Consider the following 26,874-nt stretch of genomic DNA (forward strand, 5'->3'; position numbering starts at 1 on the left):
TTTGAAATTTTTTTTGTGTGGGATGTGGGCATCGCTGGCTAGGCCAGCATTTATTGCCCATTCCTAACTGCCCTTGAACTGAGTAGCTTGCTAGGCCATTTCAGAGGGCATTTAAGAGTCAACCACATTGCTGTGGGTCTGGAGTCACATGTAGGCCAGATCAGTTAAGGAGAGCAGATTTCCTTCCCTAAAGGACATTAATGAACCAGATGGGTTTTTACAACAATCGACAATGGTTTCATGGCCATATTAGACTAGCCACAATGCACCTCCCCTTTAACAGGTGCAGGCTAGGTTTAAACAATGCAAGTTGCGATTTTGGGCCTCCTGTTGATGCGTTCAGCCAATGAGCAGAATGGTTAATCATGCATTGCAATCTCTGTGCCTGTTTTCACAGACCATTCAATTTAGCCCCCCCCAATTTTTTTTTAAAGGGATGATCCAAAGATTTGCAAACTTAACATAAATGCTTTATTTCCTGTTAACAGAAAGTAGAATGTTTGCAGATAGTATCATCATATGGGGAAGGAGCACTTTTAACTTCGAATATTTCCCAAATAAATAATGGCCTGGATTTTGTGGTCTGTGGCAAAGCAACGTCACTTGTCGCTGACCTCAGAGATCTAGTTATCTCTGTGGCATGGATTTTCCCTTTGCTGATGTCAGGTTGAATGGTGCCAAGTCAAGGGGATCTTCCAAGCATCCAGCAACAATGATGTCATCAAGTTTGGTAAGCAGCCAGTCACAGTGAAGTATTCCCACAGATAGCAAACCAGGAAGTAAAATGCACTGATTAACCTTCATTCTGAATAAAATTTTACAAAGAGCAAAATAAACGATTGGGACATATGCATGGGATTAAGGTAGAAGCTCAAATATTATGAACAAACTCTTAAAAAATATATTATTTTAAAAATGTAATTGTTTTATATTATAATGGAGAAATTTGACATTACACAAGTATAAAATTAATTTTCCAGGGGCAGAGAGGTTTTTCAGTAGAAATTATGAACTTAGTATGCTGTTAAAAATCCAGTTGTACCTCATTCAACAAAGCCTAACTTTTTCAAGGGTCTTTACAGCGAGACTAATAGCGTAAAACAGTAACTTCTGGATTTCTGAGTTTAATTGTGCATGTGTGGATTCCAGAAGCTGCTGTCAGTTTCAGAAGAGTAATGATGGTGATCGCTGACAGTTTTATCATCAGATACATAAAATATAGCCCATTGTGGAAAATTAAAACTAAAGAGTGTCTGAGGATTCCCCCATTTACCTTGTGTGAAAGCAGCTTCATGGAGACCTACTGGGGCCAATTTTCATCTCTGTTACAATCAGAAAACAAGTGTACACAGAACATAATAGAACACTAAGTTTGGAGGGAATCAGTTCCATCTTATTTCCTCCTATTTCAAGTGTCTGGTCAGATCTGTGATGTGTAGTGGAAAATCTCGTCTGAAGCAAATTGGGACTATGTGCATTAGAACTGAGGAGATTGTGAGATGTTTTGGTAGCGCCCTTTAAAATTATGAATGGATGACATAAGTTACATTTATCTCACCAGTGAAGAGTTACTGAGGCCAAACTGGTACTGAGCCATTAGGTGGCCAACATGTGCAACTGCAGGTAGACTGGAACCAAATCTTAGTAGGGAAAATTATAATGCCACAGGCTTTTGTGACTGAAAAGTGTGACAAAGGTATGGCTCTGTGAATTTGAAAACCATACTAGAGCTCCAGCCAAAGACATCACAGCCAGTTACAACTTATAAATACGAGTTCTTGATGTTTTTGTTGTTGCAATGGGCCGTGAACACAATTTGCACTGAAAAGTCCATAATCAATATAGACAAATGATGGGTCATACCAATTTTAACAATATATAAGTAAATTTTCAAATACTCATAAGTAAGTCAATAACGTGATTATTTGATATAAATAAAATCAGTATACTCACGTGCAGCTTCAATAAATTTTGGGTAAGCATCATATGTGATAAGTGGAATGGGCAAATCTCTGAAGTACAGTTTAAGTGCACCGGTGATAATATTTATATCTTCATATATATTCACTGAAATGTCTGCTTTCTCACCATCTAGGACCCAAAAAGATTTAAAAAATGTCAAGACAAAACAAATATTCAGTTCAATATAATGCTTATAGTCTTGTATTACATTGAATATGTATTAATATAAAAGTAAACCCATTTTGGTTTTCCATTTTTATAATTTCTCCACACAACGTTCTTCTGCAAGGAGAGCATGGCAACCCATGCAGCAGATTTATCTATGATCGTCACTAATGTCAGGCAGCATCTTGAAAGTTAAGGCAGTTGCTTCAATCACATGCTTCAAATGTCACCATGAATAGTACATAAGAAAATAAGGAAGAAATAGGAGCAGTAGTAGGCCATTCAGCCCTTCAAGCCAGCTCACGGTTGATCTTCTACCTCAACTCCACTTCCCCGCACTATTCCCATTTCCCTCAATTTCATTCGTATCCAAAATCTATCAATCTCTATCTTGAATATACTCGATGACTAAGAATGCACAGCTCTCTGGGGTAGAGAATTGCAAAGATTCACAACCCTTTGAATGAAGAAATTTCTCCTCACCTCAATCCTAAATGGCCGACTTCGTATTCAGAAACTGCGGCCCCTAGTTCTAGATTCCCCAGGCGTGGGAACATCCTTCCAGCAACTATCCTGTCAAATCGCTTAAGAATTTTATATGTTTCAGTTAGACCATCTCTCATTCTTCTAAATTCTAGGGAATATAGGCCTAACCTACTCAATCTCTCCTCATAGGACAATCCTCTCATTCCAGGAATCAGTCGAGTGAAACTTCATTGCATTCTCTCTAGGGCAAGTGTATCCTTCCTTAGGTAAGGAAAGCAATACTGTACATGGTACTCCAGGTACAATCTCACTAAGGCCCTATATAACTGCAGTAAGACTTCTTTATTATTACACCCTTTGTAATAAGACTAACATACCATGTGCCTTCCTAAATGATTGCTGCAATTGCATGTTAACTTTCTGCGATTCATGTACAAGGGCATCCAGGTCCCTCTGAATACGAACATTTCCCAGTCTCTCACCATTTAAAAAATATTCTGCTTTTCTATACTTCCTACAAAAGTGGATATTCCATCTGCCATGTTCTTGCCCACTCACTCAAGCTGTCCATATCCTTTTGCAGTCTGTTTGCTCCTCCTCACAGCTTACTTTCTCACCTAACTTTTTATCGTTAGCAAACTTAGATATAATACACTTGGTCCCCATCATCTAAGTCACTGATATAAATTGTAAATAGCTGAGGTCCAAGTACTAATCCTAGCAGTACCCCACCAGTGATATAAAAGCAAAATACTGCAGATGCTGGAAATCTGAAATTAGAACAAGAAATGCTGGAAATACTCAGCAGGTCTGGCAACATCTGTGGAGAGAGAAGCAGAGTTAACGTTTCAGGTCAGTGACCCTTCATCAGAACTGGCAAAGACTAGAAATGTAATAGGTTTAAGCAAATAAAGTGGGGGTGGGGCAAGAGATAACCAAAGAGAAGGTGTTGATAGGACAGGGTTACAGAGAATAACTGACCAGAAGGTCATGGAGCAAAGGGTGACGGTATGTTAATGGTGTAGTGAAAAACAAAGCGTTAGTGCAGAGAGGGTGTTAATTGACAGAAAAATAGAACAGACTGGCCCAAAGCACAAACAAGCAAAAAAAGCAGTGGGTAGGCACATGGTAAAAAAAAATTACGAGACAAAATAAAATAAAGAAAGAAAAAATTAAAAAGAAATAAGAACTGAAAATAAAAAGGGGGGTGGGGGGGTGCTTTCATGCTCTGAAATTATTGAAATCAATGTTCCGTCCGGCAGGCTGTAGCATGCCTAATCGGTAAATGAGATGCTGTTCCTCGAGCATATGTTGATGTTCACCGGAACACTGCAGCAATTCCAGGACAGAGATGTGGGCATGACAGCACGGTGGTGTGTTGAAATGGCCAGCAACCAGAAGCTCAGGGTCATGCTTTCGGACTGAGCCGAGGTGTTCCGCAAAGTGGTCACCCAATCTGCATTTGGTGTCTCCAATGTAGAGGAGACCACATTGTGAGCAGTGAATACAGTATACTGAATTTAAAGAAGTACAAGTAAATCGCTGCTTCACCTAAAAGGAGTGTTTGGGACCTTGGATAGTGAGGAGAGAGGAGGCAAAAGGGCAGTTATTACACCTCCTGCGATTGCATGGGAAGGTGCCGTGGGAAGGGCACGAGGTGTTGGGGGTAATGGAAGAGTGGGCCAGGGCATCGCAGAGAGAAGGATCCCTTCAGAATGCTGACAGGGGAGGGGAAGATAGGTTTGGTAATGGCAACACGCTGGATGTGGCAGAAATGGCGGAGGATGACCGTTTGGATGTGGAGGCTGGTGGGGTGGAAAGTGAGGACACGGGGAACCCTGTCGCAGTTCTGGGAGGGAGGGGAAGGGGTGAAGGTAGAGGTAAGGGTAGATGTGTGGGAAATGGGCCGAACACGGTTGAGGGCCCTGTCAGCCACAGTGGGGGAGACTCCTCGGTTGAGGAAAAAGGAAGACATATCAGAAGCACTGTCATGGAAGGCTGCATCATCAGAGCAGATGCGTCGGAGACGGAGAAACTGGGCGAATGGAATGGAGTCCTTAGAGGAAGCAGGGTGTGAAGAAGTGTAGTCGAGGTACCTGTGGGAGTCGGTGGGCTTATAATGAATATTAGTAGACAGCCTATCCCCAGAGATGGAGACAGAGAAGTCGAGGAAGAGAAGGGAAATGTCGGAGATGGACTATGTAAAGGCGAGAGAAGGGTGAAATTTAGAAGCAAAGTTGATCAAGTTTTCCAGTTCAGGGCGGGAGCAGGAAACGGCACCGATACAGTCATCAATGAACCGGAAAAAGAGTTGGGGGAAGGGGCCTGAGTAGGACTGGAACAAGGAATGTTCAACATATCCCACAAAAAGACAAGCATAATTAGGACCCATACGAGCACCCATAGCAACACCTTTTACTTGAAAGAAGTGAGTGGAGTTGAAGGAGAAGTTGTTCAATGTGAAAACAAGTTCAGCCAGGCGGAGGAGGGTGGTGGTGGTTGGGGATTGGTTGGGCCTCTGTTCAAGGAAGAAGTGGAGAGCCCTCAAACCGACCTGGTGGGGGATAGAGGTGTAGAGAGATTGGACGTCCATAGTGAAGAGGAGGCGGTTGGGGCCAGGAACAATTTCCAGTTTCCTGGCCCCAACCACCTCCTCTTCACTAAGGACGTCCAATCTCTCTACACCTGCATCCCCCACCAGTTCGGTTTGAGGGCTCTCCGCATCTTCCTTGAACAGAAGCCCAACCAGTCTCCATCCACCATCACACTCCTCTATCTGGCTGAAGTTGTTCTTACATTGAACAACTTCTCCTTCAACTCCACTCACTTCCTTCAAGTCAAAGGTGTTGCTATGGGTACCCGCATGGGTCCCAGTTATGCCTGTTTTTTTGTGGGATATTTTGAACATTCCTTGTTCCAGTCCTACTCAGGCCCCTGCCCCCAACTCTTTTTCCGGTTCATTGATGACTGTATTGGTGCCGTTTCCTGCTCCCGCCCTGAACTGGAAAACTTGATCAACTTTGCTTCTAAATTCCACCCTTCTCTCGCCTTTACATGGTCCATCTCCAACACTTCCCTTCCCTTCCTCGACTTCTCTGCCTCTATCTCTGGGGACAGGCTGTCTACTAATATTCATTATAAGCCCTCCAACTCCCACAGCTACCTCGACTACACTTCTTCACACCCTGCTTCCTCTAAGGACTCCATTCCATTCTCCTAGTTTCTCTGTCTCCGACGCATCTGCTCTGATGATGCAACCTTCCATGACAGCGCTTCTGATATGTCTTCCTTTTTCCTCAACCGAGGAGTCTCCCCCACCATGGTTGACCGGGCCCATTTCCCGCATTTCTACCCTCACCCCGTCCCCTCCCTCCCAGAACCATGACAGGGTACCCCTTGTCCTCACTTTCCACCCCATCAGCCTCCACATCCAAAGGATCAACCTCTGCCATTTCTGCCAGGTCCAGCGTGATGCCATTACCAAACGTATCTTCCCATCCCCTTCCTTGACAGCATTTCGAAGGGATCGATCCCTCTGGAACATCCTGGTCCACTCTTCCATTATCCCCAATACCTCGTCCCCTTCCCAAGGCACCTTCCCAAGCAATCACAGGAGGTGTAATAACTGCTCATTTATCTCCTCTCTCCTCACTACCCAAGGCCCCAAACACTCTTTCCAGCAGCGATTTACTTGTACTTCTTTCAATTTAGTATACTGTATTCGCTGCTCACAATGTGGTCTCCTCTACATTGGAGACACCAAATGCAGATTGGGTGACCACTTTGCGGAACACCTCGGCTCAGTCCGAAAGCATGACCATGAGCTTCTGGTTGCTGGCCATTTTAACACACCATCCTGCTGTCCTGCCCACATCTCTGTCCTGGGATTGCTGCACTGTTCCGGTGAACATCAGCGTATGCTCGAGGAACAGCATCTCATTTACCGATTAGGCATGCTACAGCCTGCCGGACGGAACATTGATTTCAATAATTTCAGAGCATGAAAGCACCCCCCCACCCCCCTTTTTATTTTCAGTTTTTATTTCTTTTTAATTTTTTCTTTCTTTATTTTATTTTGTCTCATAATTTTTTTTTACCATGTGCCTACCCACTGCTTTTTTTGCTTGTTTGTGCTTTGGGCCAGTCTGTTCTATTTTTCTGTCAATTAACACCCTCTCTGCACTAACGCTTTGTTTTTCACTACACCATTAACATACCGTCTGCCTTTGCTCCATGACCTTCTGGTCAGTTATTCTCTGTAACCCTGTCCTATCAACACCTTCTCTTTGGTTATCTCTTGCCCCACCCCCGCTCTATTTGCTTAAACCTATTACTTTTCTAGTCTTTGCCAGTTCTGATGAAGGGTCACTGACCTGAAACGTTAACTCTGCTTCTCTCTCCACAGATGTTGCCAGACCTGCTGAGTATTTCCAGCATTTCTTGTTTTTACCCCACTAGTGATAGCCTGCCAACCTGAAAATGGCCTGTTTATTCCTACTCTTCATTTTCTGTCTGTTAACCAGTTCTCAATCCTGGCTAATATATTACCCCAATCCCATGAGCCCTGATTTTGTGTAATAATCTCTTGTGTGGCACTTCATTGAACGCTTTTTGAAAATCGAAATACACCACATTCACTGGTTCCCTTTACCCACTGTACCGGATACAACCTCAAAAAAGTCCTAACAGATCTGTCAAACATGATTTACCTTTCATAAATCCATGTTCGCACTGCCTAATCATGTTATTATTTTCTTAGTGCCCTATTACCATGTCCCTCTAATATATTCTGGCATTTTCCTATTACTAATGTCAGGTCAACTGGTCTATAGTTCCCTGTTTTCTCTCTCCATCCTTTCTTGAACAGTGCAGTTACATTTTCTACCAAAACCAATGCATTCACTTTCTCTTTAGCTAGCTCTTTTAAAACCCTAGCATACAGGTCATCAGGTCCAGAAGATTTGTTGACTTTAAGATCCATTAATTTGTCCAGTACTATATCTTTACTAATTTCTTTAAGTTCTTCATTTTCCTTAAAATCTTGCTTCACCACAGTTTCTAGAAACCTTTTGTGTATGCTACCATGAAGACAGATACAAAGTATTTGTTTAATGTCTCTGACATTTCCTTATTCCTCATTATAATTTCTCCTGTCTCTGCCTCTAATGGGCCCCCATTTACTTTCATTAATTTCTTCCTTTTTACATACCTATAGAAACTTCTGTGATCTGTTTTTATGTCTCTTGCTAGTTTACTTTCATATTCCCTTTTATCTATTAATTTCTTGGGCATCTTTTGCTGAATTCTAAAATCCTCCCAATCCTAAGGTTTACTACACTTTTTGGCAACATTATAAGCCTCTTCCTTTAATTTAATAATATCTTTAACTTCTCTTGTTAGCCACAGTTGGACCACTTTTCCCTGGGGTTTTTTAATTCCTTTAGGGAATGCATATTTGTTGCAAATTATGAATTAATTCTTTAAATGTTTGCTGTTGCTTACCTACTGTCATATCTTTTCATGTAGTTTCCTAATCTATCATAACCATGTTGCCCCTCATACCAACAATGTTCAGATTTAAGACCCTATTTTCCGACTTAACGAAATCACTTTCAAACTCAATACAAAATTCTAAGATATTATGATCACTCTTCCATAGAAGCTCCTTTGCTACAAGGTCAATAGATAACCCTTTCTCATTGTGCAATACTCGATCTAAAATAGCCTGTTCCCTGGTTGGTTCCTCAACATACTGATCTAGAAAACTATCCTGTATACATTCCATGAACAAGGTAAGATACATTTTGGGTAGGACGTCCACAATGTGACACTGTAATATAAAGCAGGCAAGAAAAGCAATAATCTCCCTTCTGCACTCTCCCAAAGACAGTGAAAACCTGCAGTGTTGCAAACAGCATTTCTTTCTATGATACAGCACCAACTCTTTCATAACAGCAGAGAAAATTTTGTTTAGGACAAAAGTATTGAAAGAGGTGACTTTGTAAAACTGAGCAAACTGCCCTTCTAAACAAACTATTTTGCAGCTTTAATAGGGTTTTTGCTTTTGATTAGAAATGCTAATGTGCTACAGCCTTAAGAAAAATAACAGAATCTGATTTTTAAGTCCCCTTTAAAAGGATAGGCTTCTTTTTTGGTTGACTTTTAAAGTCGCAGTAGGTTTAAAGCATTTCACAAACACTAATACTACTTGGGGGAAAAGTAGGGATTACAATGATTTTGGGTTCCTCTTTCTAATACTATCTAATGAGAAAATAAGTCAATTAAAAAACTGCAGAAATTAACTAATATTACTGTCGTGCAAGGCGAAATGCTTAACTTCTTCGAAAGCTAGAATCTATCCTTCGAACAACTAATTAAAATAGATTTACTACTGTTTTCATCCAGCTGCTGTTGTAACTCACTGTATGCCTGGATTCACATGGTAATCAAATTGACATAATAATTTGTAGTTTTTCCATTGGTTTAGCTTAGGAAGCTGGAGGACTGATGTTAGGTATCTTTATTTTAACTTTCAACTGCTGCAGAACATAACAAATCTGAAATCTTTCATTTTCTCTGACTAGACTTTGACATAACTAAATTCATGTGGTTATCTTGAAAAGTGAAACATCTAGAAAGTAGTCAAGGTAATAGTATCCATCTGCTTGTTGTGAATACTGTAGTGTTAGTTGTTTAAAAATGCTAAAAATGAAACTGGACATACCTCTGTCAAATGCCAGTTTGACATCTTCAATTAGATCACTAAACCCTGATATTCTGTACAAACCTTCAGACATTAGACCTACAGAACATAGAACTTTAATTAAAAAAGAGTTCTCCAGAACATTATGAAACAGGCAATACAATAACATTTAAAAACTTACTCCAAAGTTACTATATCTTACATATTAAAAATACATAGATCAACACATTCCATTTCAAAGAGCATTGAAAGCCCAATAACAACTGTCTTTATGGCAGTTTTATGTTCAATTTACTTGCAACACCCGTAGGGGATACTGCGATAAGGGTTTAAAATGTTAAATTTTAGCTAATGTTAGTAATACTTACCTGTAGTAACACCCTAGCTGATTGCATAAAAGCTACTATTTTACACTGAGTTTGAGTATGCTTGCACTTGCAGGCTTGAACAACCAGGTGTTGCTTTAGCACAGCCTAAAGGCCTGAGACTCCAGTGGTGTCAGCCACACTGATGGAGGAAATTAAAGGGATGGCCAAATGTGCAAGTGTAAATTGAAATTACTTTTGCAATAATTTGCACTAGTCTGAAGTCTCCCTTTTGGGTATTTTTCCGAAGTTCTGTCACTCCTCACATTGAGTTTCAGCCTCAGGGCTTTGGTCTTGTTGAGCTACTTGCCTCCAAACATTTGAAGGCAGTCTGTCTGCCCTTCCCCATGTGATATGGAATCCTCACCAAGCTTTATGTCTACCCTTCTTCCAAACTGTTGGCTGTTTTTGTCTCTGTATTGTGCCTGCATTCCTTCCACATTTTTGTCTCCCAAGCCCAAAATGCCAATATATCACACTCTTTGGGTGAGAACCACATCATGCTGAGCTCATGGGTGAGCTCTGTAGCAAGAGCTCCTTGTGATCACATCACCCACCAATCACCCGTCTTGTTGCAACGTTGTCAGCCGCTGCTGCACCGTGTAACGGCCATCACCTTGTCAGTGAGCCTGCCTGCCTGGTCAAGGAATGCTATACTCCTAATTCTTCCCTTTACCTCGACACTGAACACACTTCAGACCAAAATCCCTGGTAGTCACAATCCTGGTTTCACTAATCTGTCCATGTTCTGGTTCTGATACTGAGCTCTAGCCAATGATAAAAATCCACTTCCCAACAAGAATACTTTGGGCCCTGTGGCCTGATCCTCCTCTTGAGCTTATTTTCAAGCCTGATCCCTGATTTTCAGTCAGCCACAAACTTAACCTGTTCTACTGGTAGTATTTTGGCTTCTAGGGCTTGTCCCTCGTCCAGCTGCTTGCCTCCTGCTCTTCTCCCAGATCAACAATCAACTCCCCATCCTCCTTTTTCACCCACTTCTCTCCAACAGCCATGTTTAAATCCCTTCGTGTCTTTACCCACCCCTATCTCAGTAACCTTCTCCAACCCAACAACACCCACTCCTCCGCAAAACTCTCTGTTCTTCCGACTCTGGCCTCTCGTACAACCCCCCTCCCAACACCCAACGTTGGCATCTGTGGCTTCAGCATCTAAGCCCTATTCTCTGAAATTCTCTCCTTAAACCCTTCCACCTTTCTCCCTTCCATTAATTGTAGTGGTTATGTTACTGGACTAATAATCTAGCAAGTGGGAGTTCAAATCCCATGACAGCTTTCGAATTTGAATCTGATTTCATAAGATCAGAAAATTAAAAGCTGGTAACAGTAAAAATGGACCATCAAATCATTGGATTATTGTAAAAGCCCAAGTGGTTCACTCTGTGCCTACAATTCTCTGGATGCTACAGTTTAAGCATGGATACATCACTATGATTCCTTCAGTCCAAGTGTGCCTTTCCCCATGCAATAACATTTTTGTTACTTTGTTCTTTGAAATCAATTGAAAACAAGTTGCCAAGTTAATTTTAAAAGCCTTTCCTCAGCTAAAGAGGTAATATAAAATAAAGGATACAATCTGAAAGTGGGTGCAGGAGCAGAGGAACCTGTGGGCATATATTCACAAATCATTGAAGGTGTCAGGGCAGATTGAGAAAGTAGTTAATAAGACATACGGGATCCTGGGCTTCATAAATAGAGACATACAGAGTACAAAAGCAAGAAGGTTATGAAGAACCTTTATAAAGCATTGCTTCGGCCTCAATTGGAGTATTGTGCCCAATTTTGGGCACCACACTTTGGGAAGCATGTGACAGCATTAGTAAGGGTGCAGAAAAGATTTACAAGAATGGTTCCAAGGATGAGGGGCTTCAGTTATGAGGACTGATTAGAGAAGCTGGAGTTGTTCTCCTTAGAGAAGAGAAGGCTGAGAGGAGTTTTGATAGAGGTGTTCAAAATCATGAGGGGTCTGGACAGAGTAGATTGTGAGAAGCTGTTCCCATTGACAGAAGGGTCATGAACCAGAGGACACCGATTTAAGGTGAATAGCAAAAGAACCAAAGGTAACATGAGGTAAAACTTTTTTACGTGGTGAGTGGTTAGGATCTGGAATGCACTGTCTGACAGTGTGGTGGAGGCAGATTCAATCATGGCTTTCAAAAGGGAAATGGATAATCAACTGAAAAGAAAAAAATTGCAGGGCTATGGGGAAAGGGCAGGGGATGGGACTATGTGAGTTGCTCTTGCAAAGAGCCAGCACAGACACGATGGGCTGAATGGCCGCCTTTTGTAACCATTCAATGATTCTATGAATACCAGATTTAAACTATTAGTAAATGATTAATTTTTACCTCAGACAAACGCTTCGATTTTAACGACTCTCCCCCCCACGCCCCCTCACCACGGGGAGGAAAGGATCGGGTGAGGGATTAAAACCCTAAAAATCAAGATCCCACTACCAAGCCACCAGGTTCCTGGCCTCAGTGGCCCTGGACAAGGGTCCCTCTAAAACCAAGCCAGGATCTACTTAAGATTCAAAAGTTGTGGTCCAACAACGTCATCGACGCTGCTATGTAAATTTAAGGTACACGCAAGTGGAGTCATGCACTGAAAACAGTAACATGGTGGGAGGAGTTGACTGGATAGGCTCAGGTAAGTTTTCTAACTTTGCCTGTCTTTAAACTGCTGTGGGCCAGGAGGAGCAGAAGTGCTCTTGCCAGGCCCCTCAAGAAATCCTTGAGCCTCCCCAGCCCAAGTAACTCCACGATCTTCAAGCCACTTCTAAAATTAGGCCATGGTCCAATTCCAGTTCCATCTTCTCTACTGCTACCAGATTCTCATCCCCTACTGCAACCCCAACTCAGCCTGTCCTGAGATTGGCAACAGCCAAATTCTCAGCTGTTGCTGGGAACTTGTTTCCAAGCCCTAAAGCATTTTCAAAATTTGTTGAAATGGTTTCATCAATAGTTGGAAAACCAGTATTATTCAAAATACAATGCAGGCTGCCAAAACCCTTTAAAAAAAAACCTCACATATTCTCAAGGCCGACTCAGAGTCCATTCACAGCGGAGGTAGGTGCCGCCTTTGACTGGCGCATGTGTGCGTGTGTGTGAGACAGAGAGAGAGAGAGAGAGAGACAGAGAGAGAGGCAGAGAGGTGGGCATTTGTTTTCAAACAGCAACCTGATTAAAATAAATACAGACCTTTAAAGTACAACTTATTTCACGTCTTTAAGAAATCTCCTTCACCAACCCTATGCTGTCATGATTGCATACTACATCAGCCTGACCACCCGTATCTTTATAACAATCAAGGTCACTGATTTACAGTTTCCATGCAAATATATGTATTGTCACAAAATCCAAGCCTGCAATTATCTCTAATACTCCCATAATAATCTTTAATTAAAAGAACTTATTCAGCCATGCCAGAGCATAGCACTCTTGCTTCTGAGTCAGAAGGTTTAAGCACCAATCCAGAGACTGGAGCGGCAGCGGGCAAAAATAATAGCGACCCGCGCCGCCATGCTGCCGTGATCTTCCTTGCGGCAACCCACATGATGTGCTGGGCGAGCTGCCCCCCCACCCCCAAATCATGTGGAGGGGGCAGGCTCTCCAACACCGGCAATGGCGCCATCTTTAAAGCCCTGCCGGCTATTTTAAATTTTTAAAGTTATACTCCCCCCACTGTACTGATTAAAAATTTGCTGCCTCTTTCCCACCCCTCCAATAATAATAAAATTCATTATTTTCCCTCTCCCCCACAAAGCACTTACCTTCCACACTTGACCTCTCCCTCCGCAAACTGAACAAAGTGCACAGGTCACCCTTCCCACCATCCCCTACTCTAATGATGTAAATTTGACCTAGTTTCCCCACCTGCACTAAAAATCTTAAGAACCCCCTTCCCCATCACAGCAGCGCCTGCTTGCCCCAGATGGGAAAGTGAAGGCTCGTGAGTGTTGGCCGCTGCTCCGGCGACCGCGGCCCGACGGTAAGACAGGAGTCAATTTTATTTAAATGTATGCATTCTGCTAATTTGAAGATTTTAATCTGGGTCCCGTCGCCCAGTGACAGGGGGTGGCCGTCAAGGAGCCTTGCTGCCGCCGAGATCGTCCCTCCTGGCGTCGGGTTCCATGGGCTGCTGCAGGAGCAATCTTCCGGGAACGCCCCCCCCACCCCCCAGCCCCACTGCAATGAAGCCCGATGTCAGGAGCTTTGGAAATTCCTGGTCATTATCTCATAGCTGGTTGTGAGACCTTGCTGTGCACAAATTGGCTGCTGCTTTTCCTACATTACAACATTAACTACACTTTAAATGTATTTCATTGGCTGAAACTTGCTTTGGGACATCCTGAGGCTTTGAAAGGTACTATATAAATACAAGTTCTTTATTTCAATCACTGAAAATCAATGGCCCTGATAAAATACTGTATGTTACATAGCATAAAACAAAGTATCTCTAACTCACCATGAATACCAGGACAGAATTATTATATAAAAATGGAATGACTGTATACATTTACTGTCTGTCATCACATTTTCTTGATGCTCATAGTCAAGAAAAACAAGTTACAGGCAGAGAGAGACAGTCCACGAGTCTTTGTAGCTGAGTTTCTGTGTGAGCACCTAGCGTAATATCATCAGTGAAGAGGAGTTCTCTGATCAGGACGTGAGTGTTTTTGTCTTTGCTTTTAGCCTGGATAGATTGTAGAGCTTTCTGTCTGACCTAGTGTGAAAGCAGACTCCTTCCATATCTACAGGGAAGGCGAAGGTCAGGAGAATGGAGAAGAAGATGCCAAACAGAGTGGGGGCGAGGACACAACCCTGTTTCACTCCATTCTTCACTCCGCGACTGTTGGAAGTGGAGCCATCAAACTGTACTTTGCAGTGCATGTTGTCATGGAAGGAGTGGATGAGACTGAGGAGCTTCGGTGGACAGCCAATATTTCCCAAAATCCTGTAGAGCCCTGCTCTGCTTTTGTTTTCAAATGCCCTAGTGAGATCGACGAAAGTAAGGTAAAGGGGTATACTCTGTTCTTGTAGCTGGCATATGGAAAAGGTCATATCCACAGTAGATTTGCTGGCATGGAAACCGCACTGCGCTTCCGGGTACACTTGATCTGTGAGTAAATGGAGTCTTTTAAGTATGACCTTAGCAGAGGCCTTCCCGTGACGCTCAGGAGTGAGATGCCCCTTTAGTCTGTCACCTTTGTTTTTGTATAGTGTGATGATTTTGGCGTCACACATCTCCTGTGGAACAGAGCCTACTTTCAAGCAAGGGACAAGGTGGTCAAGGGACAAGGTGTTGCATCTCTGCCCTGATCACACTAAATAACACCCCACTAGAAGTGGTTAGCAAATTCTGCTACCTTGGGTCCATGGTGACAGAAAACCAGTCTCTTGATGCAGAGCTACATACACGCATAGGGAAAGCAGTTACCACCTTTGGCCGACTTGCGAAACGCACATGGGATAACACCAAGCTGACCCTTAGGAACAAGCTGATGGTTTATGAGTCTTTGTTCTCAGCACCTTGTTGAATGGCTGTGAAATATTGACGACTTACAGCTACCAGGAAAAGAAGATTACTAATTTCCATCTTAGCCATCTGCAGTGCATTATGGGTATATCCTGGCAGGGCAAAATCACAAATGCTGCAGTCCTCTCAAAGACAGAGCTCCCAAGTGTGTTAGCATTAACCAAACAAAGGCTGCTTACGTGGATCGGACATGTCCGCAGGATGAAAGATGGTCACATACCCAAGGACCTTCTCAATGGTAAGGTAGCTGGGGCCTGACGGCCAGTGGGGTACCCAAAGCTCTGCTTCCAGGATGTTTGCAAGCTTAACATGAAGGCCCTAAATGTTGACAATCCCACTTGCGAGTCAACTGCTGTTAAAAGAGGGAAATCCTATGGACTGGTGTGCACTACCATGACGACCAGTAGCTACAGCAGCTTGGCAACTGGCAATAATGCTGAAAACAACAACTAACAGCATCACTTGGCAGCTTCACATGTACCATTTGTAGCAGAACCTGCCTCTTAAGGACTGGCCTTCACAGCCATCAGCAAATGTGCACCAAGAGAAGACACCCCACCTAAATGCGTGTCCATCACCTTTCGTAGATGGAAGGATGCCAACAACATACTTTCTCATGCAAATTGCTTAACTGGCTCAAATTTTAAATTTGTAAAAGTAACTAAGAGTACCAGAGATGATCTACCAATAAAAATGAAACCAGCTCAATTTTGTTTGAAATCCTTTTGACTGCAACAAATCTCAAATCTATGGCCGGAATATTACGCTGGGCGGATGGGAGCTGGACTCCGATGTAAATATCGGTGCCGATCCCGCTCCCGCCCAGCTTGGGGATCCGTCCCGTTTTTTACAGATCCCCAGGCTTCAATTGGCCCGAGGCGGGACTTCCACCCACTTGAGGAAGGAGGTCCCGCCTCAGTGAGTTGTCGGCCAATCACCGGGCCAGCCGACTGAGGAGGATGCAATGCAACTGGGACAGAAGGTAAGTTTGGGCAGCCTCACCAGGGGAATCGGTCATGCCCTGGTGAGGCTAGGGTGGTCGTTTGGGAGGAGGGGGGCGTCTTGGATCCCGGGGTTGGGTTGGTAGGCGGGGGCGGTCCTCAATCGGGCACGCTGTGGACACCCCCCGGGGTGCGGAAAGGCTGACAGCTATAGCTGGGTGGCCTTTCACGTCCCCGGCACACCCGCATGCCACGGGTAAAATACCCGTGCAGGCGGGCGAGGGCCCTTAAGTGGCCACTTAAGGGTCTTGATTGGCCTTGGGCGGGCGGGCGGCTTCTCACCCCCCCCCCCGCCGGACTTCCGTGAACTTGGTCGGAGGCGTAATCGGGGCGATTAGGCCTCCTGGAGCCTGCCACTCAATTTTTTGCCACCCCCACGCCACCATCCAACCCGCTGGGGCGGCGTAAAATTCCGGCCAATAACTGTGATGAAAATTTACCAGTGAAAAAGCAGAGCCAATCAAATCTTTTAAAATTATTTTTCATAAACCTTTCATTCACCATTTTTCTTCCACAAGCCCAAAAGTAAGGTATAGAGTCATAGAGTCGTACAGCATAGAAACAGGCCCTTCAGCCACCGTGTCCATGCCGACCATAATGCCTATCTATACTAATCCCACCGGCCTGCATTAATTCCATATCCCTCTATGCCTTGCTCATTCAAGTACCTGTCCAGATGCCTCTTACTGTTCCTGCCTCCACCACCTCCTCAGGCGGTTCGTTCCAGATACCCATTATTCTTTGTGTGAAAAATTTACCCCTTTGATCCCCTTTAAACCTCCTCCCTCTCACCTTAAATCTATGCCCTCTAGTTTTAGTCACCCCCACCATGGGAAACAGACTCTGGCTATCTACCTTATCTATGCCTCTCACAATTTTATATACCTCTATCATGTCCCCTTCTCAGCCTGCTTCGCTCCAGGGAAAACAGACCCAGCCCATCCAATCTCTCTTTATAACTCAAGCCCTCCAAACCAGGCAACATCCTTGTGAATCTTTTCTGCACCCTCTCTAGCTTAATCACATCTTTCCTGTAGTGCGGCGACCAGAACTGCACACAGTACTCCAAATGCGGCCTAACCAACGTTATGTACAACTGTAACATGACGTCCCAACTCTTTACAAAATGCCTCGGCCGATGAAGTCAAGCATGCCATACGCCTTCTTCACCACCCTGTCTATCTGTGTTGCCACATTCAGGGAACTATGTACTTGCACCCCAAGGTATCTTAAAAAAATATTCACAATAACATAATTAAATTTTCTATATAATTTTATTTTACTACACTTCAAAACCACTTCACTGTGGTTGTGAAAGGCACTACTTAAATGCAAGTTCTTTTTCTTTTCATCCTTTTGTGTAGTTTACCCTTAATATCATTTCTACACAGGTGCTCAACCTCTCTCGAAAGACTACATTTGGAAGGCGATATTTTGCTCTGACTGATGACTCTGTCAGCTGAGGCAAGTTATCAATCACGCCTTGACCCGCACTTTACAGGATGCTGAGGTCCAAGCATATACATTGTGGAGAATTTCCTAGCATGCAACAATATGATCCTCAGTGGAACAACAAGAAATGTGTCTTTCCTCAGGCTGCAACAGAGTGAATGTCAGTACATTTGAAAAAGCAGTGCACTGACAGATGAGCTCATCTGCAGCAAAGCAATTTGGAATATATATAGACTGTTATCTCTTCATACACAAATACTCAGATCCTGTCATATATAATTACCCTCAGAGAAATGCATCACTACAAAAATGTTTCTGAGATTAAATCACACTTGCTCTCTTTGTGTACTAAAATTAAAAATAATTTATGGACTTATATGAACACTCAGTACAGCAACAGCTTATTTTTAAGAAGGTAGATTATGTAGGTATTTCAGTTTTCTATTTTAAGTTAAATAAGTTTGGTAATCGTTACATAATGTTCAAGGTCTAAAATCATTTATACCTTTGTATGAACAACATGGTCTAAAAATTTGTTCATGTCGCTGCATCAGAGTGGGTAGGCCCAAGGCCCACCCGATATTGGATCAGGCCTCATTTACATCAGACCAGTGAGCTGTAGACACCTGCTGGACATCCCCAGGCAGCTGGCTGGCAAAGACCATTTCAATTTTGGTCCACTACGTTGCCAGCAGTGGACCTCAGATAAGTCTTGAAAGACAGGGATAAGCAATCAGGAAGGAGGGGCACAACTGGAAGCTGAGTGTTAAGTGATCGGGTGGGGGTGGTGGGGTGGATGGGGGAGGAAGCTGCAAGTGGAAAAGAGAGGGCGGCACTGATCAGGAGGTGAGGCGAGTTATAGGCGGCAATTGCCCATAGTTTTAATATTGAGCTGGGAGGAGCACTCCTGTACCTTTCAGATCCAAATTCAGTATTTAAAAACTTGGTGGTGGTCCTTTAAGGACTGTTGGTTAGGCCACATGTGGACCTGTTTTTCCTGAACACAGCTGGCCCAGTAAAGGGGGCATCAAACAGGTGTGAGGCTTCTTATATGCATGTGTAAGGGCTTAATAATAAAAACAAGAAATGCTGGAAATACTCAGCAGGTCTGGCAGCATCTGTGGAGAGAGAAGCAGAGTTAATGTTTCAGGTCAGTGACCCTTCTTCAGAACTGGCAGATATAAGAAATGTAAAGGATTTTAAACAAGTAAAGCGGGGCTGGGGCAAGAGATAACAAAAGAGAAGGTGTTGATAGGACAAGGTCACAGAATAGCTGACTAGAAGGTCATGGAGCAAAGGCAAACAATATGTTAATGGTGTGCTGAAAGACAAAGCATTAGTACAGATAAGGTTTTAATGGACTGAAAACTGAACAGCCACAAGCACAAACATGAAAAAACACAGTGGGTAGGCACAGAAGAAACAAACTGAACAACTAAAATAAAATAAACACAATGTTTATAAACTCTGCTTCTCTCTCCACAGATGCTGCCAGACCTGCTAAGTATTTCCAGCGTTTCTTGTTTTTATTTCAGATTTCCAGCATCCGCAGTATTTTGCTTTTATATTATGTAAAGGCTTAATGCCTGTTTCAGATGTGGGCCCTGGATGCCTTTTTTGATGCCTATATCAATATGGTGGGCAGTGCATGTCCGGCTTCGAACGTGCACATGCAAGCACGCTGCCTGCCATTTTGAGCGCAGTCAATAAATTTCAAGGTCCATATCTTTTCAAGCATAGCATAATGTACTTATGCTTGAAGCAAATAATTAGAAAACATTGACTCCACCATTAACATTTACTCAGTTTCAGTAAGTATATCTTAGCATACAGATGGGAATGTACAGAATTGACATACAATTATCAGTAGTAACTGGTCTAAAAGTGCAAATTAGCATAAATTAGCATGTCTTTAGTACAGTTAAAAACATTTCCAATTGATTAGCATAGAAATTATCAATGACTTCCTATAATCCAAGATTGACTGTTGGCTCCTACCTCTACTTTCAATTTCTCGAATGCACATATCCACCACCATTGGCCTCTTTGTGTTATGTGCTTTAACCAGTGTTGTCAGATCACAGCTGTAGACCTTTTTCACATGCTTCAAGTCTGGCTTGCAATCATCTGGAACCATCTTGGAACACTGCTTGTGAACATTCAAGCCACAATCTAAGAATACAGAATAAGAGAAATGCTTTTAAGTCATATCAAAAAATTACAATTACCCCCATATGAAAAACTCAATTCAAAAAAGGAGTGTGTATCTATAGCCATAGTCAAGGGTTAAAATAAAGGTTGCTTTCTCATCACTAATAGTTAGAGGGGAGGTGGTGGCAAAGTGGTAACATCACTGAACTAGTAACCAACAGCCCCAGAAAGATGGGTTTGAATCCCACCATGGCAGATGGTGGAATTTGAACTCAATGAATAGAAATCTGGAATTAAAAGCTAGTCTCATGGTGACCATAAAACCATTGCCGAATGTTGTAAAAACCAGGGAAGGAAATCGGCCATCCTTACCTGGTCTGGCCTACTTGTGATTGCAAACCACTACAAAGTCTAAGAAAAGGAATGAAACCGGACAGACCACCCAGCATCAACCTAGGCACTGGAAACAACAACAGCATACCCAGCCCTGTTAGTGCAAAGTCCTCCTTACTAACATCTGGTGGCTTGTGCCAAAATTGGGAGAGCTGTTCTATGGACCAGTCAAGCAACAGCCTGACATAGTCATATTCATGGAATCATACCTTGCAGACAATGTCCCAGACACCACCATCACCTGAGGTGGCAGCACAGTGGTATACAGTCAGCAGAGGGTCCTCAAGATTGACTCTGGACCCGATGAAGTCTCATGGCATCAGGTCAAACATGGTCAAGCAGACCTCCTACTGCTTACTACCTACTGCACCCGCCCCCCCACCTCAGCTGATGAATCAGTCCTTATCCATGTTGTTACGAGCGGGGCGGGAGGATTGCACTGTCTTTTCTAGTTCCAATTCTCCACAGGTCACAACATCTATTTAAGTTTTTACCTGGTTACTGATACAGCCAATCATATACTCTATTTTTATCTCAGAATAAAATACACCAACCAGTTTTTTTTAATAAACAACAAAATTATCAGTTTATTATAAAACAAGCTTAACCAGTAATGAAGCAAAGCCTTAACACACCAATTAAAATATGAAAGTTCCCTTTTTAAAAATTCCCTAATTATATTCAGGCACACTGAAAAAAAAAACAGAAATTCACTCTGCAGAGGTCTGTTACAAAAAAAGACCAAAGAAAAACTACTTTGGCCAAATACTTGCTAATTTGTGATGAAAAAAGAAAGAAGATATGGAAGGAAGTCAGTTGTCCCTTTTTTGGTCTGGCATCAGGGTATACGGAGACAGATCACTGCTGTTAGTAGTATATATAAATGTAGTATATATAAATGATTTGGAGGAAAATGTAGCTGGTCTGATTAGTAAGTTTGCAGACGACACAAAGGTTGGTGGAGTTGCTGATAGTGATGAGGATTGTCAGAGGATACAGCAGGATATAGATCGGTTGGAGACTTGGGCGGAGAAATGGCAGATGGAGTTTAATCCAGACAAATGTGAGGTAATGCATTTTGGAAGATCTAATGCAGGTGAGAAGTTTACAGTAAATGGCAGAACCCTTAGGAGTATTGACAGGCAGAGAGATCTGGGCATACAGGTCCACAGGTCACTGAAAGTGGCAACGCAGGTGGATAAGGTAGTCAAGAAGGCATACGGCATGCTTGCCTTCATCGGTCGGGGCATAGAGTATAAAAATTGGCAAGTCATGCTGCAGCTGTACAGAGCCTTATTTAGGCTACACTTAGAATATTGCGTGCAATTCTGGTCGCCACACTACCAGAAGGACGTGGAGGCTTTGGAGAGGGTACAGAAGAGGTTTACCAGGATGTTGCCTGGTCTGGAGGGCATTAGCTATGAGGAGAGGTTGGATAAACTCGGATTGTTTTCACTGGAACAACGGAGGTGGAGGGGGCGACATGATAGAGGTTTACAAAGTTATGAGTGGCATGGACAGAGTGGATAGTCAGAAGCTTTTTCCCAGGATGGAAGAGTCAGTTACTAGGGGACATAGGTTTAAGGTGCGAGGGGCAAAGTTTAGAGGGGATGTGTGAGGCAAGTTCTTTAGACAGAGGGTGGTGAGTGCCTGGAACTTGCTGCCAGGGGAGGTGGTGGAAGCAGGTACGATAGCGATGTTTAAGAGGCATCTTGACAAATACATGAATAGGATGGGAATAGAAGAATACGGTCCCTGGAAGTGCAGAAGGTTTTAGTTTAGGCAGGCATCAAGATCGGCGTAGGCTTGGAGGGCCGAATGGCCTGTTCCTGTGCTGTACTGTTCTTTGTTAGTTTCAGAAGGATTCCATTGTGGAGATGTCGAGAATTATTCGAGTAGGCTTTCTAGGAGAAATGTGGTATCAAGGTTTTTCTGCCAGCAGACTCTTGAATTGCAGGATTTTTTTTTCAGCTCCCCAGGAGCTATACGGCACCAGGGATTTTTTGCTCTTCCACGCTGAATCTTGGCAGGATTTCTTCAAAAAGGTAGAGAAGGTGGTGAGCTAGCTGGTTTCTTTTTTGCTTGTTAGCAAAACACCAACTGTCTTCAAACAATTCACACCACAACTAACTGAAAACAATGTCCAAACCCCAAACAGAGTCGACGCCTGACCTCCATAAACCTTGACAATGTGGCTTCTCTGTAACCATTTTTCCCCAAGCCACCAAGGGTTCTGCTGTCTTCTGAGCCTAAATCACAGGTGGCCTCCAGCACAGGTGGCTTTCAAACAACATCTTGTCCTGTCGGTGAACTTAGTAAAAAGAAATCCATGGAATCTTCTCAGTTTTAACATAAGTCCTCAAAAATAAATATTAAAAATAATGGAAGCACTTTCATAACAATGTTGAACACCAATTGGAAGAAGCACTGAGGATGGCAAGGGCACAAAATGTACTCTGGTTGGGGGACTTCAATGTCCATCACCAAGAGTGGCTTGGCAGCACCACTACTGACTGAGCTGACCGAGTCCTAAAGGACACAGTTGCTAGACTGGGCCTGCTTCAGGTGGTGAGGGAACGAACAAGAGGGAAAAATCTACTCTACTTCATCCTTACCAATCTACCCATTGCTAATGCATTTGTCCATGACAGCATTGGTAGGAGTGACCACCGCACAGTCCTTGTGGAGATGAAGTCCCATCTTCACATTGAGGATACCCATTGTGTGGCACTACCACCATGCTAAATGGGATAGATTTCGAACAGATATAGCAACTCAAAACTGGGCATCCAGGAGGCACTGTGGGCCATCTGCAGCAGCAGAATTGTAGTCAACCACAATGTGTAACCTCATGGCCCAGCATATCCTCCACTCTACCATTACCATCAATCCTGGGGACCTACCCTGGTTCAATGAAGAGTGCAGGAGGGCATCCCAGGAGCAGCACCAGGCATACCTAAAAATGAGTTGCCTAAGTGAAGCTACAACACAGGACTACTTGCATGCCAAACAGCGGAAGCAGCATGCAATAGACAGGGCTAAGTAATCCCACAATCAGTGAATCAGATCTTAGCTCTGTCATCCTGCCACATCCAGTCATGAATGGTGGTGGACAATTAAAACAACTGACAGAAGGAGGTGGCGCCACAAATATTCCTATCCTCAACGATGGGGGAGCCCAGCACATAAGTGCAAAAGACAAGGCTGAAGCACTTGCATCCATTTTTAGCCAGAAATGCTGGTGGATGATCCATCTCGGCCACCTCCTGAAGTCCCCAGCATCACAGCTGCCAGTCTTCAGCAAATTTGATTCACTCCACGTGATATCAAGAAATGGCTGAAAGCACTGGATACTGCAAAGGCTATGGGCCCTGACAACATTCCGGCAACAGTACTGAAGTCTTGTGCTCCAGAACTAGCTGCGCACAAGCCAAGCTGTTCCAGTACAACTACAACACTGGTATCTACCTGGCAATCTGGAAAATTGCCCAGGTATGTCCTGTGTACAAAAAGCAGGACAAATCCAACCTGGCCAATTACCATCCTATCAGTCTCCTCTCAATCATCAGGAAAGTGATGTAAGGGGTTGTCGACAGTGCTATCAAGCAGCACTTGCTCAACAATAACCTGCTCAGTGACGCTCAGTTTGGGTTCCGCCAGGGCCACTCAGCTCCTGACCTCATTAAAGTCTTGGTCCAAACATGGACAAAAGAACTGAACTCCAGAGGTGAGGTGAAAATGACTGCCCTTGACATCAAGGCAGCATTTGATCGAGTACGGCTTCAAGAAGCGCTAGCAAAACTGGAGTCAATGGGAATTGGGGGAAATCTCTCCGCTGGTTGGAGGCATACCTAGCACAAAGGAAGATGGTTGTGGTTGTTGGAGGTCATCATCTCAGTCCCAGGACATCACTGCAAGAGTTCCTCAGGGTAGTGTCCTAGGCCCAACCATCTTCAGCTGCTTCATCAATGATCTTCCCTCCATCATAAAGTCAGAAGTGGATATGTTTGCTGATAATTGCACAATGTTCAGCAGCATTCGCGACTCCTCAGATACTGAAGCAGCCCGTGTCCAGATGTAGGAAGACCTGGACAACATTCAGGCTTGGGCTGATAAGTGGCATATAACATTCGTGACAGGCAATGATCATCTCAAATAAGAGAGAATCTAACCATCTCCCCTTGACATTCGAAGGGCATTCCCATCGCCAAATACCCCACTATCAACATCCTGGGGGTTACCATTGACCAGAAATTGAACTAGAGTAGCCATATAAATACCGTGGCTACAAGAGCAGGTCAGGGGCTGGCAACTCTGCAGCGAGTAACTCACCTCCTGACTCCCCATTGACTGTTCACCATCTATAAGACACAAGTCAGGAGTGTGATGGAATACGCTCCACTTGCCTGGATGGGTGCAGCTCCAAAAGCACTCAAGATGCTCGACACCATCCAGAACAAAGCTGCCCGCTTCATTGACACCCCTTCCACCACCCTCAACATTCACTCCCTCCACCACCGATGCACAGTGGCAGCAGTATGTACCATACACAAAATGCACTGCAGCAACTCACCAAGGCTCCTTCGACAGCACCTTCCAAACCCACAGCCTCTACCACCTAGAAGGACAGGGGCTGCAGATGCATAGGAACACCACCACCCTTCCAAGCCACATGCCATCATGACTTGGAACTATATTGCTGTTCCTTCACTGTCATTGGGTCAAAATCCTGGAACTCTCTTCCTATCAACACTGTGGGTGCACCTACAACCCAAGCACTGCAACAGTTCAAGAAGGCAGCTCACCACCACCTTCTCAGGGGCAATTAGGGATGAGCAACAAATGCTGGCCTAGCCAGCAACACCCACATCCCACTAATTAATTTAAAAAAAGTTAATGGCTACAGTAAACATCAATAATTGTTTGTCAACATCTGAAATAAAATGCTTTAATTTTGTGGTTGCAGTCCTCTTTTTGCGATGGGAGGTGGGGGTTGGTTGGGCTTATTTTCACTTGCTTCGCCTAGTGCTGCAGAGCATTAAGAGTGCAAATGGCAGTGCTGTACTTACCTCCTTGATCTCGTGCATATTGTCCCCACTGCAATGACATGAGTCGTCCAGGTGTCTGCCCATATCAGGTTGGTCCTATCATATAGATAGGATCTTGTTGATAATTTTGACTGGAAAAGTCAGGATAACTGCTCAGTGAAGGACCCATTCAGGAAAGTGAGCGGTAGAAGAAGTAAATCATGGATATTTAAAGGAACACTCATGTGTTATTGCAGAGCTGTATATTTTGAAGGCGAGAGGATTTCTTTGCATTTTTTCATCTTTTCAGATTCAAACAAGTGAGTCCTCTTCAGCATGGGAGTCAAATTTGCAACTCCAAGCTGGGTGGTGCAGGAGGAAGAGGAACATGAGCAGCAGGAATAACAGGAGAGGAGGAATCTGCACAAAAGCACCAATATCCGCACTAGTGGGTGTGCAGAAATTTAATAATGTGCCTCATTTTCAGTGAGGACTAATCCATTAGGAGTCTTCAGTTCAGTCACGAGTCTGTCACTGCCCTGTTCCACTTGCTGCAGCCAAACTGTAGCATAGATCAAGAGGTTGTCTGTGGTTGTCAAGGTCACAACAGACTAAATGTTTTTGCCACTGGGCTGTTCCAGGCTCCAGCAGGTGTCAATGCACATGTCAGCTAGTCAGCCGGTTCACTCTATACATGGATAAAGAGGTGGTTGGACAGCGGAAAGCAAAGCATGGGAGTAAATGGAAGTTTTATGGACTGGAATTATATGGTTAATGGTGTTGGGGATGCTGTTCTTGACCATCTAGAACCAGGGGACGCAGTCTCAGAATAAGAGGTAGACCATTTAAAACTGAAATGAGGAGGAATTCTCTACCCCAGAGGGCTGTGGAAGCTCAGTCATTGAGTATATTCAAGACAGAGATCGATAGATTTCTAGATATTAAAGATATCAAGGGATATGGGCTAGTGTGGGAAAATGGCGTTGAGGTAGACGATCAGCCGTGATCTAGTTGAATGGTGGAGCAGGCTTGATTGGCTGAATGGCCTACTCCTGTTCTTATTTCCTATGTTCCTGTATATAAATATGGTCCTGACTTATCAATTGAGGTTAACAGCATTGGCATTTGCTGTTGACACTAAATTGGTGGGGGGTGGGGAGGGTGATGTTGGTGGGTGCTGGCAAAGTGTGATAATGGTGGTGAATGACATAGATACACTAGCAGAAATGGCAGTTAGATGACAGAAGTAGTTTAATGTAGAGAAATGTGAAGTACTACATTTTGGAAGGAAGAATATGGTAAGGAAATACGCCTTAAATGGTAAGATTTTAAATAGAGCAGCAGAAGTACCTTGGTGTGCAGATTTACAGGTTATTAAAAGGTGGCAGTGCATATAGGTAAGGCATAAAACAGCAAACAGAATCCTTTTTAAATTAGAGGCACAGAATACAAAATTGTACAAGATCTCAGTTAGAATGCAGTTACAGTATTGTGTGTACTTTGGGGAATCCTATGGTCGGAAGGATAGATTCACTAGTATGTTATCAGGTATGAAGAAAATTCTGAGAAATTAGCTCTTTTTCATTGGAATTAAGAAGGGTGAGAACTGACCTG

At 43.5% G+C, this 26,874-nt stretch overlaps 1 protein-coding gene across 1 annotated transcript in view; it reads right to left on the minus strand.

Moving 5' to 3' along the window:
- Positions 1-26,874, minus strand: part of chn1 (chimerin 1) — a 248,469-nt gene that overhangs the window by 10,104 nt on the left and 211,491 nt on the right. The window contains exons 10-12 of the mRNA XM_068035449.1: positions 19,688-19,861; positions 9,338-9,415; positions 1,954-2,091 (exon numbers count right to left, since the gene is read on the minus strand). Of these exons, the coding sequence (XP_067891550.1) occupies positions 1,954-2,091; positions 9,338-9,415; positions 19,688-19,861 (390 nt within the window). The remainder of the gene's footprint in view (positions 1-1,953; positions 2,092-9,337; positions 9,416-19,687; positions 19,862-26,874) is intronic.

This window comes from Heterodontus francisci, chromosome 7 (assembly GCF_036365525.1).
Source record: "Heterodontus francisci isolate sHetFra1 chromosome 7, sHetFra1.hap1, whole genome shotgun sequence".
NCBI classification, from domain to species: domain Eukaryota; kingdom Metazoa; phylum Chordata; class Chondrichthyes; order Heterodontiformes; family Heterodontidae; genus Heterodontus; species Heterodontus francisci.